We start from the raw sequence: 21219 nt of genomic DNA, 5'->3' as shown, positions 1-21219 counted from the left end.
CAGCTAAACCCTGTTTGAGTTTATGTTGACTTTATTCTTGTGGGGTTTTGTTTTCCTCCCTTCTCTAGGTCAGTTCTGTAGAAATTTGCTTTCCCTTCAGGAAACTGTCACTCCTACGTGCTTTCAGATATCATATTATCTATATTCCACTTAAAAACACAAAGCTTACTCTTTGGGCAATAGTTTAGATTTGGCTTGGAGTGCAAGGAAAGCTTCATTCAGTGTATACTAATGTAGGTTATTTTACAGCACAGTCCATTGTTAGATTTTTGTTTAGCAGTGTAAGTTACAGCTTATTTATACTGGCTTCATTTTACAAGGTTAAAATTAAATTGGGACATCTGACCATGGGTATTTTTAATTAGAGTATTTTTGGGTTCAAAATATCAAAATACAGGAAAAATTTTACATTCCAGTTAGGGGAGGTCACCTTCATCAATATTATTGGATGTGTCAGAGTTTACATAGCTACCTACGAGGAATTCTCTTTAAAAGACATCACAGATGCTATTTTCAAATGTTTATTGCTTTTCTAGCATAAAATTTCTGGAGGAATTTTTGAACACCATGCACTTGTAACATTCCCTTATGCAATATCAGCAACATTCTGCACTTTACAAGTCATACTTCTGATATGAAGGCCACCATGATGTGGCAAAGAAACAAAAAGTTTAGAATACCCGCATTTTACTTTTTCTCTTTTGTACTGAACTATCTGCCCATTGTTCTTACAGCTGGGGAGTGTGAATGTTTAAAACCTGAGATGTTGCTGTTTTCATTGAGTTGAATTATTGCCATCTTTTGCTATAGACCTGTAGAATGAGATTGGTTTGAAATGTCATTGGTAAATCGTATCTCAGTTCATCTTTTTGTTGAATATTAAAAACAAATTTAGCTTGTGTGGACAAAGGCCTGTGGGAAAGATAGTAAAATATCAAGTGTTTGGGAACAGTATTCTCAAAGGTGCAGTAAGATCTTTCCAAATATTTAATCCTCAGGATTTAAACTTTTCTTTACAGAAAGACAATTTCTCACTCTCCTTTATAGTTCAAATAACACCAATGAAGATGCTGTTTTATCTAAAATATAATTATCTAATACTCTTATCTAATAACCCTTTTATTCTAAGAGATTGGAGTAATGATTCAGACTGTACTGCGAGTCCATTTCTTCCCAAGGTAATGGGGACTAGAATTACTCTGTAATACAGCTCCTGTAGGATACTTTCCTGCATTTTAAGGACATCTGAGTGCATGGAAACTGGTTTTCTTAATTAAAATTACAAGGAAAGGAACGTGTGAAGTAAGGAGACAGTTATTTATGCGTGATAGGATAAGTACAGATGGGGAGTTTGTTTCTAAATCTGAAAGAGCATTTTAATGCCATCAGCATTACAGATATTGCTCTACTAATACAGTTAACCTATGCAATAGGATTTAATGAGGTCACCAGTTTCAGTTTCTATTCCTGTGGTGGAACGGTAGTATAAATCCCAGCTACTTATTTCTGGTTTGTTTGAGTGCCAAGTGGTGAATCAGATGAAAGAACATTCGTTTGGAAAGGTGAAATGATCAAGTGAATTCTCAGACTCATTAGCTGCTTCACTGAGTTCATCATTCAGCCCTGTCATTCATTTAGGGGTAGGAAGGATCAGACTATGGCTAGGAGTAGTGATGTTGTAACTACTACACAGGAAAAACCAAAACTAAACAGATAGAGGTTTGATACAAGTGTAGAATGAAGAAGCTTTCCCTGATGCAGGTAGAACTGGGAAAGCCAAATTTTTGCTACAGTTAAACTGGAAAAGGGCACGAGATGGCTGAGGCTTTTTCCGTAGTTTTATTGACAAGAAAAGGTAGAACAAGGAATATGTTAACCTGCAGATGACCTAGTGATGAAAGATTAAAAAAAACAGCCTGGATGATCTCTAGAGGTCCCTTCTAACCTCTATAGTTCTGTGATGATTCTGTGACCTCATTTCTTGTACGTTCTGCTGTCAGGTCTCGTAGGTTCTTGTGCCCAGCTCCAAGTCTGGGTTAGAAATGATCTTTGTTATGGTTTGGTTTTGAACAAATCAATGCAACTGGTGGTCTGCAGACAGAAGTACTGACGTTGCGAAGCTGCTTTTTGCCATCTTTCCACCTTGAACTTTCAGCCATGTCAAGTAGTAACAGTTTCCAATGACTAAAAAAAAATAAATGTCATACTTGTCTTCCAGCAGGTCAAGAAGAGAAGTAGTGGTAGCCTGGTCAACTTCACTGCTGTCCTTGGAATGACTGCAACGTATTATCCTAGAAAATTTTTTTCATATCCATAGTACTGATTAGCAACAGCCAGCGCAGATTAACAAGAGCAAAACATGCTTGATAACCCAATTGCTTTCTGTGATTTATTGTTTTCTCTGTTTTGGGGTTGGTTTTGTTCTTTTTAAATTGTAAAGGAAATGTGGGAAGGGGAGAGGGAATTGTTTTGATATAATAAAATTTTGTTATATATAAATAAGTACTGGGATAGGGATTCTGAACAACACTGTTAGGATTTTCAAAGCCTGACTAGACACATTTCTGAGCAGCCTAATTTTAATTCAGTTTGGACTTTGCTTGAAGCAGGAGATTAGGTTACGACCTACTAAGACCATTTCAACCTAAATGGTTATGTCACTGAATCTCAGTTGTTGTCATATACCTTTCAGTTTCCTTTTTTTTGGAAGGGGGGGGGGGGAGGCTGTTTTTTGGTGCTGATACTATATAATACGTTATTCAGTTGCTGAAATAGTAGAATTTAATATACCTTTATCAGATTAGCAGATTACATTAGGCTGAGGGGAATGGTTTTATAACATGGAAAGTAGAACTGCTCAATGGGACCTCGTGTTGACAGAACCTCAAACTGTGGCGAAGACAAATGCCGTGTTTTGTTGGAGGTGAAATACCTTCCATCTGCTAGTACAAGCTGGAGGCTAATTCTCTAGAAAACTGCTTCCTAGAGAGAACAGGGTAGACACAAGTAGCACTGATTTTGCAGGGTGTGCAGCTGGCCTTCAACAATCAAAGGTCACAAGAAATCCAGTGGTTTCAAAGAAGAGTCCAGGAAGTTTGAGAGAAGTGACTGTTTCCTTGTCAGCACCTCTGAGCTCATACCAGGAGTAGTAAGTGCAGCTTGGTGTTCTTTGCTACAAGAGTTGTAAACTGGAGTGAGGTCAGAAGGGGGGTCCACACTGATGTTGAGAGGAGGATCAGATATATGATATATAAGGACCTTGTTTCTTCAATCTGAAGAAGAAATATTAGAAAGGAGATTAATAGCAGCTTTCTGGTATTAAATGTGGGGGTATAGAGAATATGGAACTGGACTTACTGAGATGTGCTCAGCTGCAAGACAAGTTGTAGAGGGCACGAGTTTCACCAAAGAAAACTTAATGGGCACAAGTGAGAAAATTACTGCCATAGTAAAATAAAAGGTGATGTACAGAAGGCTTTGTGAGGGTTGTTTATTTTTTTTTCAGAGCTGAAGTGGACAAGGCCCCGTTGAACTTGAAGAGTAACTCTACTTTGGGCAGGAGGTTGTAGTATAGATGATCTCTTGAGTTCCTTCTTACCTTATTTTTTCTGTTATTGTTCTGTTTTCTTACTTCTAACAGTCTATTTGATGTCATTCAAAACACTGACAAAGCTGAGGTTTCAAATTAAGCTTATTTTACAACAAGCTTTTGTACAGAGGTTAGTAGAAGAAGTAAGAGTAATTTTGACATTTCTCACTTAAAAGATCTGTTCCAACTAATTTCTGTGTGGATTTAATTGCTTCACTGTAGGAAATGAATGTGGTAATTGCTTTCAGAGATCTTTATGATGAACCTTACTCTTAGTTCTTTAAAAAGACAAAACTTATGAAGTATTTAGAATCAAGCTTCAAGTTTTTTGTTTTTCTCCTGCACTGAACGTTGATGGCCAGTTTTCAACTAAAGCTGTTACTTTAACGTCCTTCTGAATGAATAATTACTATTATTCATGTATGTGAGTTTTCTGAGTAGAACATGAGATGACTGTGTTGTAAACATCTTACATCCTTTCTTGTTTAGTAATTGGAGATTCAGAGGGAGGCTTTTCTTTACCTGTAATCAAATGTTAATAGAGAGAATTAAAGCGGATAACTGCTAACTGCTGGTTCTTATGTTTCATGTGTTGAACTGGTTTTTAATGTTCCTAAGTAGATGGTGACCTAAGTCTTTGATCAGCAAAGAACATTATTCTTGTGGTTTATGCCAGACTTAGGCTCATTCTGACTAAGCGAACTCAGTACATTCTAGAAAGTCATTAAGATAGGTGATCATTTCTGTTTGTAAGGACAAATTTATTTCACAGCTTTGCACTAGCATTTGCACTCCACTCTAGAAAGTTGACATCTCTAGTACATATTTACTTTTTTTTTTTTTTTGACAGTCCTATATAGACAAAATGTTTGCTCTGGAAAATGTGGTCTGTCATTTCTGACCAGTCTCTTAAAACTGAGAACCTATCCACCCATGTAACTCAGCATCTCTACCTGATAGGTGAACAAAGTTCTTCAGATGGAAAAATGAGAAAATACAACTTAGAGTGCTCATTTATTGAAGACAAAAATCAACACCCACAGTGTTACATTTAAAGGAGAAGAGCATCTTGTTTAGATGGTCTTTGTCAACCTCGTGTAGGTTTGATGCGTTCTACAACACTGTAGCCAAGGAAAAAAGTTGATGTAGCTGTTTTTGGTGCCAGTGTACTAACAATTTGGATCATATCTATTATTAGAGTATATCTTGGCGGTATTTTCAGGTGAAAATATTTTGTTTTTGAATGCTGCTTATACACTTCCTCAATGCTATTGTTCATATCTATGTAGTCTCATTTTGGGACATCTTTGCAGTTTCTGCTAGGTACTCACCTCTATAAACAAACTTTAGTCATTTCTAAAGGCAACTTAGGAAACTTGTTGCTTGGATTGTTCATCAGGTGTTTGTTTCCCACATCTAGTGTAGGAGAGAGCAGAAGGATCTTCTGTATATTAATTCACAAGAAAAGTATCCTTTAGTGTGAGTCAAGAAACCAAATATTTATCAGCTTAAAAAAAATATGAGCTCTGAACTGTCATAATTTTAAGACGTGATGACTCTGAAGTAGAATTCTCTTGAACATTGACTTTGTAGCTTTACTTTGTACCGTCTCCACAGTTAGCTTGTTTGTCCTTCTCCCTCTCCCTTATTTACCTTGTCTTTGCATGTCACAGGTGCTGCAGGTGTTCTAGGAGTATCTGCAAACATCCTGTGCTATTCAAATGCCAGTTGCTTTAAAACTGACAGGAAGTGGTGGTATTTAGCTTATGTGCTTTGCAGACTGATTTGGCTGTTTGTATGCTGTTAGTGTACTGTGATATGAATATTTTTTTATTTATTGGAACACACTTGTTAACGTTCCCTTGCCAGTAATTTGTCCTGCAGTTTACCAAAGTAAGGGAGAAATGTCATAAGACTTGTGTTGCTGATAACACTATTTAGAAATTTGTTAGAGTTGAACTCAGTCTTACTGGGATTTCTCATAGTACTGTACAGTGTTGGATATCCGTAGCTAAAGCTGTGGTGGACTATTTAGTTGTACAACACGTTGTTCTGAAGAACATAAATAGTAGTAAAACTAATTTTTTTTTCCGATGTCCAACATTCTTTATAATATATATCTTACCATTGTTTGGTAACAGTGATTTTTTTTCATCATACTGCTTTGAAGCTGGAACATTCAGTAATATAAGAACAAAGTCTTGATTTCTGAGACCAGAAAATGTACAGTATTCTAGTTAAACACTGAAAGTTAAACATTTGCTTTGACTTTTAGGGGAGTTTGTTGTGGAAAGAGTCAAATTGGAAAGGAGATTGGAATTGCCTAGCCTCCAGTATAAAACTGTCATATAGAACATCAAATAACAGAACAAGATTTCTTTCTGACAGCCTGCCCTTATACTCTCATAAGAGAGCTCCTAACTGAAAGATGCATTTCACTCTATTCTTTGAACTATAAAAAATTTGAAACAATACTGGGAATATTACAGCGGTTCTGCAGAAAAACGGAGACTGTGTGATAGTGGAAATTTTTTGATTATTTTTCTGTGGAGACAGAAAACTTGAGGTAAGGTGCTGAACTTAGCTGTGACCTAAAATACTAAGCTCTCTTGCACAGATGAACAAGTTACTTACCACATAGCCTGCCAGTATTTGGTATTTAGTAACCCCTTGTCACTGAAGTGAAGCAAATCAGTTTATCCTTAGTTGCACAACCGAAGGTGAAGAAACAAAGCTGATTAGGCACTCAGTAAATTGAATTTCACTTATGCTTAGAGATGTCTCAATTCACTGGTATGAGTGGCATTAGAACGTAACTCCCTTGGTCCTGATTTGGTTGGCTGTCTTCAGACTTCTTTGTGTAATATTACAGAATTGACAGATGCAATGCTACTTGTAAAATAGAATGGAAGGTTTCTTAATTGGGTTTTGAATTATGGATGGTCTGTACTGACTTGCTAGTAGTTATGATGCTGACTCAGTTCTATGCGTGTGACTTCTTTGCGTGCAAAACCTCAGTAGGTGAAACGCAGAGAAAGCAACTTGGAGTAGCCAGATAATTAAGATCCCAGTTGGGGATAGGAGAATCAGAGCAAGTGAACATTAGCATTTCTTCCATACTCTGATCTTTCTGTCAAAGTGCATAGTGCATTTGGGCACTCACTATCCTGAGTTGCACTGTGGGAAAAGGTATCACACAGTTGTAAATGTGCAAGTGAAGAGGGAAAGGAAATAAAGCAACTTAATTTTTACTTTTACTACGTGATGCCTTAAATTTTTGAATGGAGTAGTCTTCAGCATATTAAAACCTGATTAAATTTCTTTTTTCTTTTCAAGCTCTTTATGGTGTAATAGCTCTAAATTTTGCTTATGAATTGTTGTTTACATTGAAGGGTGAAGATGTCAACCGGACACTTGAAGGTGGGAGGAAGCCTCTTCACTATGCAGCAGACTGTGGGCAGCTTGAGATACTGGAATTTCTGCTTTTGAAAGGAGCTGATATTAACGTATGTACATCAAAATTTATAAACATATAAGGGTGTGCTTTTTTCTTCACATAAGAGATAATTGTTTAATTGATTACTGGAGGAGTTAGATAAAATCAAGATTTTATGCATTTAAGAGTGCTTGAGAGGTGGTCTCTTAAAGTTTAGAAGCTTGAAATTGCGTTTAGTAAGTGTTCTAACACTCTTGGACACTCATTGGGAAAACTGTATCTATAAAAATGAATTTTGACAGTTATTAGAAAGATAGAACTGCCAATTGCATCTAAGTGGAGATGGCATTAAATAATTAATGTGTCTTCTGGAGTCCCTTCCAATGTTATAGTACATCCTTGACCAGGACAGAACCAACTCTGTTTAAATTGGCTTACTTCTCTCTTTATATTTTATTGATCTATTTGAGACACCCTTACTTGGGCAAACTTTGCTGTGGCTTGTCCTGCATGGCTTTTTGCCTTTAAAAGATTTGCCTGAGCTGTATTGGCTCTTCAAAAAAGTATAGTCCTCCATTAGGACTATAATTTCTAAATTTCTAAATACTTTAACCACACATTCCAAATGCTGTGCTTTATAGTATCTGTATGAAAATTAATGTGCAAGACATCTACAGAATGTCTATTTTTGTGTTTGCTTGTTTCTCTGGAAAGATAAGAATTTCTTCAGGAGTACTCCTAGTTCAGCATTAAATGGAGGAAAAATAAGGATGCTTCGTTTGTTCCTTTTCTTATCCTTTTGAGGACCATAATTTAGAGAGAAAAAAGCCCAGAGAACATTTCAGGCCAAAGCAGGTTTTGGAAACTAGATTGTCTGAAAAATGGGACAATTAAGGGTACTGTTTTTAAACTGACAAAACTTCTCACGTGAAATGTTGCAATTTCCATCATTTGAAAAAAATAAAAACAAAAAACAAGCAGACTTAAGGAAGAAATATCTTCCTGTTCCTTGACTGCTTCTATGCAATGACTTTGCCACAATCCGTTTTTAAAGGGGGAGTACAAATTTCTGAAGGAATGCATTTCTGGAAAATTTTTAAATGTTTTGAACTTGATTAGTGTTGAAAAAGCTAAAAAAATTAAGCAAAACCTTCTAATGCTGTGTGAAATAGTTCTTCAAATAACTGTGTCTCAATTTACAGGCTCCAGACAAACACAATATTACACCACTCCTATCAGCAGTCTATGAGGGCCACGTCTCCTGTGTGAAATTGCTTCTGTCAAAGGTGAGATACAAATGTTTAGTAGAAGTTACCTGTTAGCAGAGTGTATTACTATGACTTTTTTTTTCAATAAGATTATGTTGCTCCAGAGAAGTTCAGAGCATCAAATGAATACTGTTTACATTTCTGAAAGAGAGAAAGTAATCTTGTAATGGAGAAGTTAGTTGAAAGTGTGTCTTTTGCAGCAGAACAAAAGTGATAGCAACCACTAAAAATACTGTGAGCTCTAGCTGAGTTAACAGCAAGTCAGGCAAGAATACAAGTGTATTTGTTCAGCAGACACAAGGGTGGGATTTAGCTCTAGCAGCTGTTTAGGTATCTCATATGATGGAGTCTCCACTGAAGTTGTGCAGAAGAGTGGTTTTCCTCTGTTTCTGCCAGATGAATGAAAAAAAAAAAGGAAAAAACACTGTTGGAAAAGTAAAAGTAGGTAGGAAAGCAGCAAATTTTCTCCGCTGTAGAGCTTGTAAATCTCATCCAGAACAGAGTAGTCTTAATCTGTTTCTGGTCTCCTTTGGATTTGCATTACAAAGATGATCTATTTTACAAAGCAGTAGGTAATTCAAGAAATATTTTGTCTTTGTTCATATGTTCTCCTTATTAATACACCTCACTTCCTTTGAAAAAATGGAGGCTAACAGTGTGATTTCAGTTTATAAACATACCTGAATCATTCAACCTAAGGATTATAGATTTCTTGCTATGCATAATGTAATCTTCCATGGTAAAATGGTCCTCCTTAAGTGCCTTGATTCTATGTGCATTTCATTGTTCTTTTCTTTGCTTCTCTGACCCTTTCTAATGTTAATTTAACTTCTGGAAAATAAGTGCTGTGACTTTTAATTTAGGATTCAAATTTGTTGTAGGGACTGATCTCTCAATTTCAAAGACTTAACATATGTACCTAGAAAACCTAGAAAATAAGGTTTTTCTAACTAGAGATTATACCACTTAAGAGAACAGACTTAGTTTCCTTTTTTTCTGAGCTTCTGCTCTTTCACTGTTTAGAGCTGAGGCATATAAGTACAGATTCTCCTCATGTCTCGCCTGATTCAACAGCATTTTTAATACAAGCTCGTTTCTGGAAACTTGGTTTGTTTGTAAGCAGACTAGTAAATTTTCATATCATTTTGATATTTTATTCCATAATCTTAGTCTTATTGCTGGTTTAGAAGGCTTCATATTCTGTTCTGTAGTGAAGGCTTCCTTTCAAAATAGTCCCTTGCAACAAATTCCTCTGCATGATCCATAACCATAATGGTTCATATCTTAAAGGAAAGTGCAGATTCTGTGTACTTTGTTCTTCAAACCAGAAAAAATGTAATTCAAAGCTTCTAAATATTCTCTGCCTTGGATTCCAATAGTCAAGACAAATGTTTAATTTTCTGCATATTTCTTTCATGTGATTTTTCACCTTACCGTGTGCTGTAATTCGATGAATGTTTGGTACAGTTTCTCTGAGCAATGAACTGCTAATGAACTGAATCACTAGAAGTTGCTTTTCTGTCTGACTCTTGAAATGCTACTGAAAGTCTTGATTCAAGCAGAATGTATTATGAGAGAACTTCTAGAGGAGCAGTTTTTCAACTAAGTTCTTTGTATGGAGTTAGTAGAAACAGTATATTACTAACTACTGTTTTTTAAACATTAATCAAGTTAATAGCCAATGACTCCACGTGGCTGCTTTTTCTTGTTGATTTATAGTGTGACTGTAATGCTTTAAGTGTTACTGAGTTTATTTCCAGATTTCTACGTTATTTTAGTGTATGGTTTTGTGCAACATTTAATTTGCATCACTGTTCATACGGTTCTGTATGATCTTGTACTGAAATGGGAAATATAAGCCTTAAGAATATGATGAATCTTAAGTTTTGGGTTAATTTAAAGAAAAAGTGTGATATAAATATTCACTTGTAGTGCATCAATGTCAATAATATGAAGGAACTCCTTTATCATGTTATATTTTTTACCATTTCTGTTTTGAAGTGCTTTGCATTCTAAATAAGTTACTCTGAACACTGTTATCCACAAAGCAGTCCCATGTTACAGCTGAGCCAGTGCCAGCAGATTAGGGGATTCTGGTTAAATCATTTAATGCTATTGCCTGCATGTTTTAGCTGCGTCCTTGTGACAACCCTGGCATGGGTACCTTCCCATTTGTCCCTACTGCAAGTTAATTTTCTTTACTCAGTGTCCTGCCAATTGAGATCTTCAAATTTAAGTTGTATTGTAAATTTAGTTCCTTGCATTAGTTTCTGGAATTGGAGAAATACTGGTGTCAACCCAAGATGGAACAGAACTAATTTCAGTTTCACTTCTGCTGTTGCCTTGGGATGTTTTTCAGTGTTCTTGCACTGTGTCATACCTGTTCCAGAGGGCTCTTGGGTTTATTTGCAGTTTTTGTAGATGTACTATTAGAACTCAGTTTGTCAGTTCTACAGCTCACCTAGTGTCTGTTGCTCCCATGTAAATGGCAGATACTTTCTTGTTGCTATGTACTAAATGCTTACTTTGTTTCCTCTGTCATGGCAACGTTTTTTGTAGGGGAGGGATGTGTTTCAGATGAAACTTGAGAATAAGAAAAAAGGAACAGATGTGGGAATGAAGCTTTAATCTCTCTAGCTGGCTCCTTAGTATATTTTATGCCCACACTTGCCTTCTACAATCACTTCCAAAGGCATAAGTGGTTTAATTCTCTCCCTTGCCACGCTTCATATTTATTCTTGAATATCTATGGGGAATATATTTTTATGAAGGAAAAGTACTGAATCTATATGAAGAAATAGGCTGAGCAGTAACAACCCAAATACACAGTGATTTGGTTTAATAACAAGATTTTGACCTTTGTATGGAAAATAATGTTCAGCTGTAATTATAGGTAGAATGAGACTTTAAGGAGGTGAGAAGTGAAGTGAAATAGGTTCTTGAAAAAGAAGCTGTTGTTACACACTGTGAGAAGGGATTTCACTGGTGGAGATAATGAAGTCTAGAATATTATGCTTGCTAGAAAAGTGTATACTGTGCTGCTAACTTTGCTCTAATGCATTTTCAGGGAAATGAAACTGATTACTTATAGATTAATTTAAATTTCCTAGACCTTATTTCCTCCCTTTTCCTTCTTCCTTCTTATGAATGCATTAAAGTATGTTTTGTGTCAACCACAACTTCAAATTATGAAATAGCTAATATTTTCCAAACTACCTAGAGGTTCTGTAGCATTTGGCTAGATACTAAAATTTGAACATCGTGAGAACTGCAATGTAGAGCTCCTTCCTTAATTTTGTGTGTTATAGTACTTCATGGTAGTTTCACACCCATAGGTAGCCAAGCTCCACAGTGCCACTAAACTCCTTTTCCTCAAAGGAACAGGAGGAGAAAATAAGGTGTGGGGGAGGAGGAGGAGGAGTCATTGGTTCATATTAGGAGAGGGAGACTGCTCATGAGTTACCGTCATGGGCGAAGCAGACCTAGCAGGAGGAAGATTAATGTTTTTTGTTGTGTACTGGTAACAGACAGGCAGGAGAACAAAAAGCAAACTAAAAACACCTTTGCTCACCATCCACCCTCTTCTACCTCCCTCCTTATAAGGGCACAGGAAACAGACAATGAGGGCTGTGGTCCATCCATAGCACTTCATCTTCACAGCTCTTTCATGGTTACTCTCTGCCCCTGCTCCATGTAGGGTTTCTCCCACGGGATTCCGTCCTTCTCCAACTGATCTCACATGAGTTTCTCACAGGCTGCAGTTTTCCAAGCACTGCCGCAACACTGTTCTGTGCTGTAGGGCCTGTCCTTCAGGAAACATTCCAGCACAGGTCCCCATGGGTGGCAGCTCCCCCAGACCTTTTGTTTCTACTGTGGGCTCCTTTCCGTGGGCTGCAGCTCATGTCTAGGACTGCTTGTGTAGGGACTCTCCACGGGCTGTGGCTCCTCCAGGCCACATCCACTGCTGCACTCTGGGTCCTTTATAGCTGCATTTGGAAGTCTGCTCCATGTGATGCCTGTGGGCTGCAGAGGACTGCCTGCTGCTCCATGGGCCTCTCCTGGGCTGCAGGGAACTAATCCTCTGCACCTGGAGCACTTCCTGCCCTACTTCTGTACTGACCTTGCTATTTCTCTCACATCTCTCACTCTGCTCCCAGCTGCTGACATGCAGTAGTTTCTTCCTTCACTTTGCTCTCCCAGAGGCACTCCCAGCATTGCTTGTGGCTCAACTCTGGCAGCAGTGGGTCCCTTCTGGAGCCATCTGAAGCTGGCTCTGATTTGACACGGGTCAGCTGTTGGGCACTGTACATAGAGGCCACCCCTGCAGCTCCCCCACATTAACAGGACCTTGCAGTGTAAACCCAATAGATAGTGACTTTAATAATCTTACAATTTCTGAAAAATAAAAATTCAAATTTCTGTCTTTGGAAGAATAATAACAACTGTGTAAACCAAGGGATTTAGCTCCAAATTACTTCTTAGATACTCTTCAAGCATTTAAATAGTGGTGATCTGTGAAAGGCAGGTCAATCCTGTAACATTTGATTTGACTATGGAAGGTAAGAACATTCATCAAAAACATCAAAATACTATGAAGAATCATTCAATGGAACTTCCTGGTAGATTGCATAGAAAGTATTTGAAATATTATTCAGTGTTAATTGGGGGTTACATTGAGTACTCCAAAACAATGATTTTTACAGCTGTTTACAATGTTTTTTTTCCATTGTGATGATTGTATGCATTTCATCCCCAGTTTATTTGTATAGCATTCTCTTATGTTTCTGTAATATTGCAAAAACATTTTAAGTTATGGTTTTATGATTAAGCTACTTTGAACTGTGGCTTCACATGTTGCTGTAGTTGTTAGTGACACTCAGGTTCAGGCATTTCTTCTTGTGTATGAAATCAGATATAACCATGGTATGGTTATTTCTGTGGAAACAGTATGACTTGCGTTGTTTAAAACAAAATGAAACTTATCTGACTTGGCTCTTGCAATTATAATGCATGTATATGATAACTGCTAAATAGCTAACATAATTTATAGGTGGATACATATTACACTTTTCCAAGGGCGGTCGCCTTTCTTTATACGCTTTCTTCTGAAGTTAGTGTTTTCATTGAGGATTTCTTGATGTCTTAATTAAGTGCTTTGAGTAATTTGCAGTGCTCTGCTCAGTTCATAGTAATATAAGACAAAAAAGATGCAACTTGAAAACTTCAAAAGTAAAGTTTGTGCATGTGCTTGAACGCACAAACTGCTGTTATGCTAATCATGGCAGATTCCCACAAGTGTTCTTTTATATAATCAGTCACTTTTAAACTATCAAGTCGGACTTATAGTATATGTAGCCTAAATCAAGTTTTGGGAATTAGAATACTTTCAACTCTATGAAAACACATGGGAAAGCATGCTGTAGGCCTTCTGAGGGATAGTCCTATGGAGGTTTATAGAGTGGTACCAAAAACTGGTCTCAGTCTGCTGAAAATGTATTACTCTATGTTAGAAGAAAACAGCATTAATGTAGCCAGCTTTAGTCTAAAGAGCACTTTCCATTTAAAGATGTTGCTTGTCTTACTACCACCTTAACAGGAATTATTTTTATCAATTTTACATTATTTCTTCTGGGACTGATACATCTTAAAATATCTGTGGTCATTTTAAACAATGAAGTGGTTTGCAGCATACAGCTCTTTTAAAGAAGGACAGAGCTGTCATATCTCATAGTTGATTCTTTCACTTCTGTCTTTTCACTATTATTAATGTTAAGTAACATACAATTTGAAGATATTCTACTCTTAGGGAGGGAATGAATTCTCAGTAGCTTTTGACAAATACAGAAATGAATTGCTTTGAATACCAGATGTGTACTTAGCTCACATTACAAGAAAAAGGCAAAAGCCTTCTGCAAAACAAAATAACAAAGTAATGAGCACTATTAGCTAATGAAGCAACTTCAGACATTGTCCTTCAGTTTACTTTCAGTTTTTGCAGGGATATCAGAGATACTTAAGTTTGTCTGCATTATAGATAAAATTCAGACTATCCCATGTTCTTCCATGCACGTTTTACACTTGAGTTTCTCATGTGAAAAGATTGTCTGGAATGTATTGTAGGAGAAGCCAGCATTATGTTACAATAGAAAATCAGTTTTTGAATGCTTCTAAAGAGCATCTCAATGTGTAGCAAAGTTCTTATGACAGAATACTTCTAGCATTGTTGTAACATATTTAACAGCTTGATATCTGCTTACTGCTAAGACGTGTTATGTAGTTCAGTGGAATGCTTTGTTAGCACCTTCTTCTGACAATGGCAGAATGGCCTTTTGAGCTGTAGATTTTACTGCTTTGGCTCATTTGTTAGTGTGTTGTATTAAGGATTTTAGAGGCTCGCATCTACATAGAAGTTTGCAAGTCTGTTCACTTTAGAATGTGTTTAGAAATCTATTGGCCATGAATTTATCCACGTCCTTTTTCAGCCAGCTGCCATTTGCCTCTATAACTTCATCTGGAAACTGATTCTGGAAGTTCACTCTTTGCTGTGTAAACCAGCCTTCTACTGGCTGACTTCGAGTAACAACTCTGTGGTGAATATCTACTTTTTTTTTTTTCTGCAGATATACCCTAGTAACTATTGTACTCCCTTCAGCATGTTTTAATACTTGGTATTAAAGAGTACAAACATTCTTGTTTGTTGTTATTACCCTGCCAAACAGTTCTTTGTGTGTTTATGTATGTGTGTGTATATATATATATATATATATACACACACTCTTAGGAAAGGAACATAAGATAATATGTTAATACCTTTTTTTACTTCAGAGAAATAGGGAATATTGTGGAATCTTTTACTATTATGAACTTTTAATTAAATTTGCTTTCTGGCTGGGATATTCTTCTGAAAACTGAAGTTCTCATGATCTGAACTTTGTTATTTTCTCCTACTGAATGCAGTCAGGAATCTATCTGCCTAGCTTTGGGGCCATTCTAGTAATTTATGAACACTGACTATTAAACAGTGTCCTCCTTAAGTAGTTGTTGCCCTCTTATCCTATATTCACTAAACATGTTTAAAAACTCAAGTTTTGTGTTTCTGTAACTTCTCTGAAGTACAAATGCACAAGGACTGCTCTGAAACTAATACCTCCTATTTCATTATGTTGACCCATGTTGTCAAAGGTGGATGTTGATGGTATGGCAGTAGAGGTTGCACCTTCTGACCAATTTTCCATTGCACTTCATTGGCAAGTGAGAGATGGCAGCAGAGGGACAGTCTGACAGTGATGTCCAACATGGAAATGTATATGAAGCAAAGGTGTGTCACTAAATTCCTCCATGTGGAAAAAAAGTGGCACCGTTTGCATTCATTATTAGTGCTTGCTGAACCAAACAGAGGATGTGAGCACAGTGAAACAGTGGTGTGTTTCAACAGTGACAACAGCAGACCACCTACACTAGTGCAAATTTGTACAAGCACAGCTTGCAGGCTCGTTGTCTAATGCATAGCTAGTGGAGTTTGTAGCTGAGAATTTGGTCTATTAAATAGTGTTATTGTGCTATTTATTTCTGTTGTAGTTTCCATGGAAATAAACAGGAGGTATTACTTTTGGAGCAACCTACATATGAGAGAGGAAAACAGACATGTCTTCACTAACAGCTCTTTTAAAAGACAGCTTAAATCCTAAGTATTGTACACTGGTGGAGAGTTCTGTAAGTTGTGAAAGTTGTCCTTCACCTTGAATTGTTTAAACGGGTCAGTTACTGCATAGATGGCATAGAGATGCCATCTAGAGGGATCTGGAATGCCTCCAGAGTGAACCTAATGAGGTTTAACAAGGCCGAGTGTTGAATTTGGATCAGGGCAATTTCAGATGTGTCTGCAGACTGGGGGAAAAACTTGTTAAAAGCAGCCCCGTGCAGAAGTACTTAGCACTCATGGTAGATAAAAAGCTGGACGTGAACCAGCTGTGTGCCTGCAGCCTGAAAGACTGACTTTATCTTGGGCTACATCAAAAGAACGGACAGCAGGGAGTGAGAGGTGAATATCTTCCTCTACTCTGACCTTTTGAGGAGTACTGCATTCAGGCGTGGGCCTCCAGTGCAAGAAGGATGTGGAGCTGTTGAGCTGGTCTAGGGAAGGGCCACGAAGATACTCAGTGATGGAGCACCTCTTCTATGAAGACAGGCTGAGGGAGTTGGGCTTGTTTAGCCTGGACAAGAGACTATGGGGAGTCCTCATCGCAGCATTTCCAGTATTTGAAGGGAACTTTTAATCAAGAGGAAGACTGTTAACCCGGTGCAGTAGTGATAAGAGAAGGCAGAATAGCCTTAAACTAAGAGGGGAGATTTAACATAGGGGTTAAGTGGAAGCTTAAGGCACGCCATTCTCTGCCCATGCAGACTGACCAGGGAAACTGTGAATGCTCCATCTCTGGAGGTGTTCAAAGCCAGATTGGACAGGGTCTTTGGCGGCCTGAGCTAATGGGTAGCAGTCCTGCCCACAGAACAAGAGATAGTGCTAGATGATCTTTGAAATTCCTTCTGACCAAAACCATTCTACAATTCTTTACATAAAGAAGCTCCGTGTGCATTGTGTTCTCAGAAAACTATTGTATGTCCTTTATAAGCGGTCTGTCCATTTTCTTCCATGTAATGTACTGGAGGTTAGATTTGTACTTACCATGAACAGGTAAAATATGAAACTGAAAACAGAGCTCTGCAACGCATGTTCTTGCCAAAGTGTGTCTGTATGCAGTGTTCTTCCTGTCAGCTGATTGAACTAAAGTGAGATTTGCATATCTTTCATGATGACATGTTTTGGAATCTTTATCAGGAAGCATATGATTCTTGGTCTCCTGTAGTTCTTTATTCTCTAAAAGCTTTTAGCCAATAATTTAGCTACTTTACAATTTAGTTTGGGTTTTCATTTTTATGTATATGACTAAGAACAAAAACAAAAAATGCTCCAAACAAATGTGACTCTTTCCTTTTGTTTTTTTCTTTTCCTTTCATATTTTTGGTTCTAAGTTTGCTTCTGTGCTTACTGTTTTCTTACTGCCCAATTGGCACATTTGTTATCCTCTACGAAGTATTGACAGATGTGTAAGTAAGCTGTTGTATCCTTGTACATTCTCTTGTTTTTAAGATAGGCAAACCATATTTAAAAAGCTTGCTTAGTTTTAGATTTTGAGTGATTTTTTTCTCCAAGTTGCAATAAGACTTTTTCCCTTCTCCAGTAGAAGCGCTATGCTAGGTGGATGTAACCTAGATAGATGGATGTAATGTAGAAAGAAAATGCTATTATTTAAGTAAGTTCTTCTAGAGCTTACTGTTTAATTTGGCCTGTGAAAAAGCTTTTTGTGCCATAGGGTGCATGGAAGTTCACAAAGAAAATTTTTGCATTCATATAAGTAGTTGCTGGAAACAAAGATCCTCTGGTTTTGTCCTAGATTAATTGATAACTTCTTGATCTTGTCGCTTCCTGTTTGATGAAAGTTACTTTCTTTTTTTTTTTTTCTGTTTAAATTAATGTTAGCTGCATGCTGTATAGTTAAATGTGGCCCATTTAATTTCTGCGTGAAAACTGGACTACAAAACTGTAATCAATGTAATTATTCAAGGTAAATGATACTAATACAGCCTACCTTTATGAACTGACAGCCCTTCTCAATGTCTTTACAGGGTGCTGACAAGACTGTGAAAGGACCAGATGGACTAACTGCCTTTGAAGCCACTGACAACCAGGCAATCAAAACTCTCCTTCTGGCGGATGGACTGTTATCTTAAATGTCTCTCCTGTGGCCTCACACTGCTGCCTGTCTGTCACTCTTTGCATCTTCCAGCTTCTTCAGCTAAATACTTTGGGGGGAGGGAAATTCTTGATGAATCAGACTAGTTAGAGGCCTGTATCAAAGATGGTCAGTTTGGAGAGGGTTGAAAACTATTATGAACAGTGTTGCTCTAGGACTTCTTTTCAGTGCACAATCTCTTCCCATCTCTAGTGAAAACAGAAGAAGAGAAATGGTGATCTTGAATTTTTGGCTTGTAAACTGCCTGTGTTAGTACTGAGGTTTCCGTTGAAAGATTGCTTTAGATGAAAGTACTGTTCTATGTACTTGAAACTAATTGTGAGGAGGACAAAAGTCCCATGCTATTAGTGTCTGCCATAATCTGAAGTGTAGAACGTAGGTGACTGGGTTGCTTTTCTCTTTTCTCTGTGGGTAGCTTTCTTCTTCTGCCTAAAGCTTATGTTGCAGTTCTGAGGATTTTTGATACTAGTTACCAGAGCAGGTCTTTTTATTGACTAATTGGATGTCACACTAATGCTTTTCTGACTCTTGAGTAATCCAGGAGAGATGACTTGAGGTATGGTGTTATTACACTCCAGAATATCTGCTAATGTACTTCTGGATGCATGAATTTGAGATTTTTTTTTCCCTTTGTGTGTTCTACTCCAGGATGGAGACTTAAAGCAACTGTTTGAGAGAGTTAAAAATATCGTTGTACTTAATTTTAAAATGACTGTATGATGAAATTTCTTTACCATGTCAGCATAAAATCTACAGATGTATATGAAAATATCAAGCTGTTTGGTATACAAAGATAATCAAGTTGTGCAAAAAGAACAGTAATTACTTAGACATTCATGTCAGGTGCATATTGTTGCTGAACTTCTCTGGTAAACATTTGCATTACCTGTAAACTCTCTAAGTTGAGTTGTTAGAAACAACAAGTCTTACAAGTCGAAGATTTAACTTACTCTTATTATTGGAGAAGACTAAACTATTAATTGTGGATATCTTAAAATTAGTATTTCATAATTTGCTGAAGAAATGCTAAATCTCATTATTAAAGTATGGGGCTTTTTCTGAAATTTCCTGCTGCAACCACACCACATGAACTATTCTCTTTTAGTTATTTTACCACTAAATATGACAGTACTAGGACGGCTGTGATTGAAGTTATTTAAAAATTGTGGTAGAGATTCCTCTCACATCATACAGTTGTCAGGAATGTCTGAGATTCTGGCTTTCAATCTTGAGAATTTTATGTAGACTGCTGATTCACCCAAGTCTGAAAAACAGACTTTTTATTAAACAAAAGCATATACCACAAATTTATCTTCCTTTGTTTGGAGTATAGATTTCAAACTTTCTGATAGCATACAGAATATGGAAGACAATGTATATAATATCTCATGCTGAATTCTTAAAAGTAGCAGATATTACTTCGATATCACTGTTGAAATTGAGAGGGTATGTAGAAATAGGCTGAGGAGTACCACTCGTGAGTATTTAATGGAGACTTAGTTTTACTTGAATAAGTTGCATATTATTATTGAATGTCTCAGATGTAAAAGCCTTGCATTTAGATTGTAAAATGAGAGCAGAAATTGATTTGCATGTACACATCCCATAAGAAAAGCAGTGGAGAAAACAATCAACTCTGGCCATAAACTGTACAGTGCAATTACTCTTTGCTTCTTGGGTCTGGTTTGCTGGAAGAGCAGAGCGACTGGAAATCAGTGATAATAATTCAAATTGGTGAGATGCTGATAAAAGATGAAGCATGTTTGGTGAACAGTGCTTTTAATGACTATTTAAAGAACTCTTTAATCTTATCTCTGATCAGTGCTTAGTTGTCCTGTCATTGTAAGAGAGTGAACACAACATGTAGGTTTAACTCTTTATTCAGCTATGAAAGTAACCATCTTTTGGATTAAATTTGCCTCCGTGTTATGCTGTTCAATATTTGGCTGTTTAAGTACTAGTCTAGAAAACTGCAATCTGTTTTTACATGGAAAAAAAAAAACTTGATTATTCAAGTTTTTGTGTATGTTATTAGCATCAAGTTGTCTGGCTGTGGTGTTTTTGATTTTATTTTACTTTTTCCCTGTGTTCTTTATTGCCCTTCCCTTCAACTCACTTAAGTGAGTATTATCATAGTAAAGAGACACCATCTTTGTACTAACTTGTGGTGATTCACTGAGGTAATTTTGCCTCTGTTTTTCTACAGCTATGTGAACACCTTATTTTTTCTTACTTCAATTAAGGGGAAAAAAGCGCAAACAAACTTTGGTGAGACAAATGTTAATTTGGCTATAGTATACACCCAAGCTGCCTTTCCAGATAGTTAAATGATGGCATTTACTGTTTGATTGTAAAGAGGAAATACTACTCTTTTTCTTTTTGCATTACATGAAAAGTGACTGATAATTTTGCCCAGGACTTTAAAAAAATAAAATATAAAAGAGTTTTGCTTTTTTTAATTTATTTTTTAATTCTCTAGAAGCTGAATTTGTTCTTTCATTCCCTTTTTGCTAGCTACATTGTGGGGCAAAAAAAAATAATGGATGGCTGCCTGTATCTTTGAATAGGTCCTAACTAGATGGAAGTACCAAACTGTAAATTATTTCATGTTCTTTAAACAGCATTTAAATACATTGTCAGACTAGATTCACATACGTTTGGAAGATCACTGTTCTTAAACGTTTTCCTTTGAAGTTTTTGCTAAGTTACAACCTAAAATGTACTTCGGATTTTGTTCCCTCAGCTCCTTTCTGTCAAGGGGAGCAAATGGGAAAGACAATGTGGTAGCTGAATAAGACTTCATTTTCAGATATAATATTAAAATACTAGCAGAAGAGGCTGATAAGAGTGGAGTGTCCTAGGTCAAGCAATTGCAGTGTTGCATGCAAAATTTCGAGATGAACTTGTCTTAATTATATTTTGTAAATGGATAAACATCTTTCTACGCAGTGATGGAAGAAAAGTAGTGCTTTGTGCATTTTGATATTTGACTTCCTCTTTTCACCATTGTTACTGTTTGGACACAGTTGGGTTCATTATCATGGTTCATAGACATCAGAATGCTAAATGATACTGTATTTTTAAGTTTGTGTTGCAAGAATGAATGGAATAAAC

At 36.8% G+C, this 21219-nt stretch overlaps 1 protein-coding gene across 1 annotated transcript in view; it reads left to right on the top strand.

The window, feature by feature from the left end:
- MTPN (myotrophin) overlaps positions 1 to 20545 on the top strand; it is a 36315-nt gene extending 15770 nt beyond the window's left edge. Inside the window, exons 2-4 of the mRNA XM_065742718.1 lie at positions 6982 to 7095; positions 8228 to 8311; positions 17978 to 20545. Of these exons, the coding sequence (XP_065598790.1) occupies positions 6982 to 7095; positions 8228 to 8311; positions 17978 to 18082 (303 nt within the window). The 3' untranslated portion in view covers positions 18083 to 20545. The remainder of the gene's footprint in view (positions 1 to 6981; positions 7096 to 8227; positions 8312 to 17977) is intronic.
- Positions 20546 to 21219: the final 674 nt, after the last annotated feature.

This window comes from Cyrtonyx montezumae, unplaced genomic scaffold (assembly GCF_038088225.1).
Source record: "Cyrtonyx montezumae isolate F1298 unplaced genomic scaffold, pur_monq_1.0 scaffold_3, whole genome shotgun sequence".
Lineage (NCBI taxonomy): Eukaryota > Metazoa > Chordata > Aves > Galliformes > Odontophoridae > Cyrtonyx > Cyrtonyx montezumae.
Note: the sequence above shows the minus strand (reverse complement) of the source record. Positions and strands in the feature narration are given on the sequence as shown.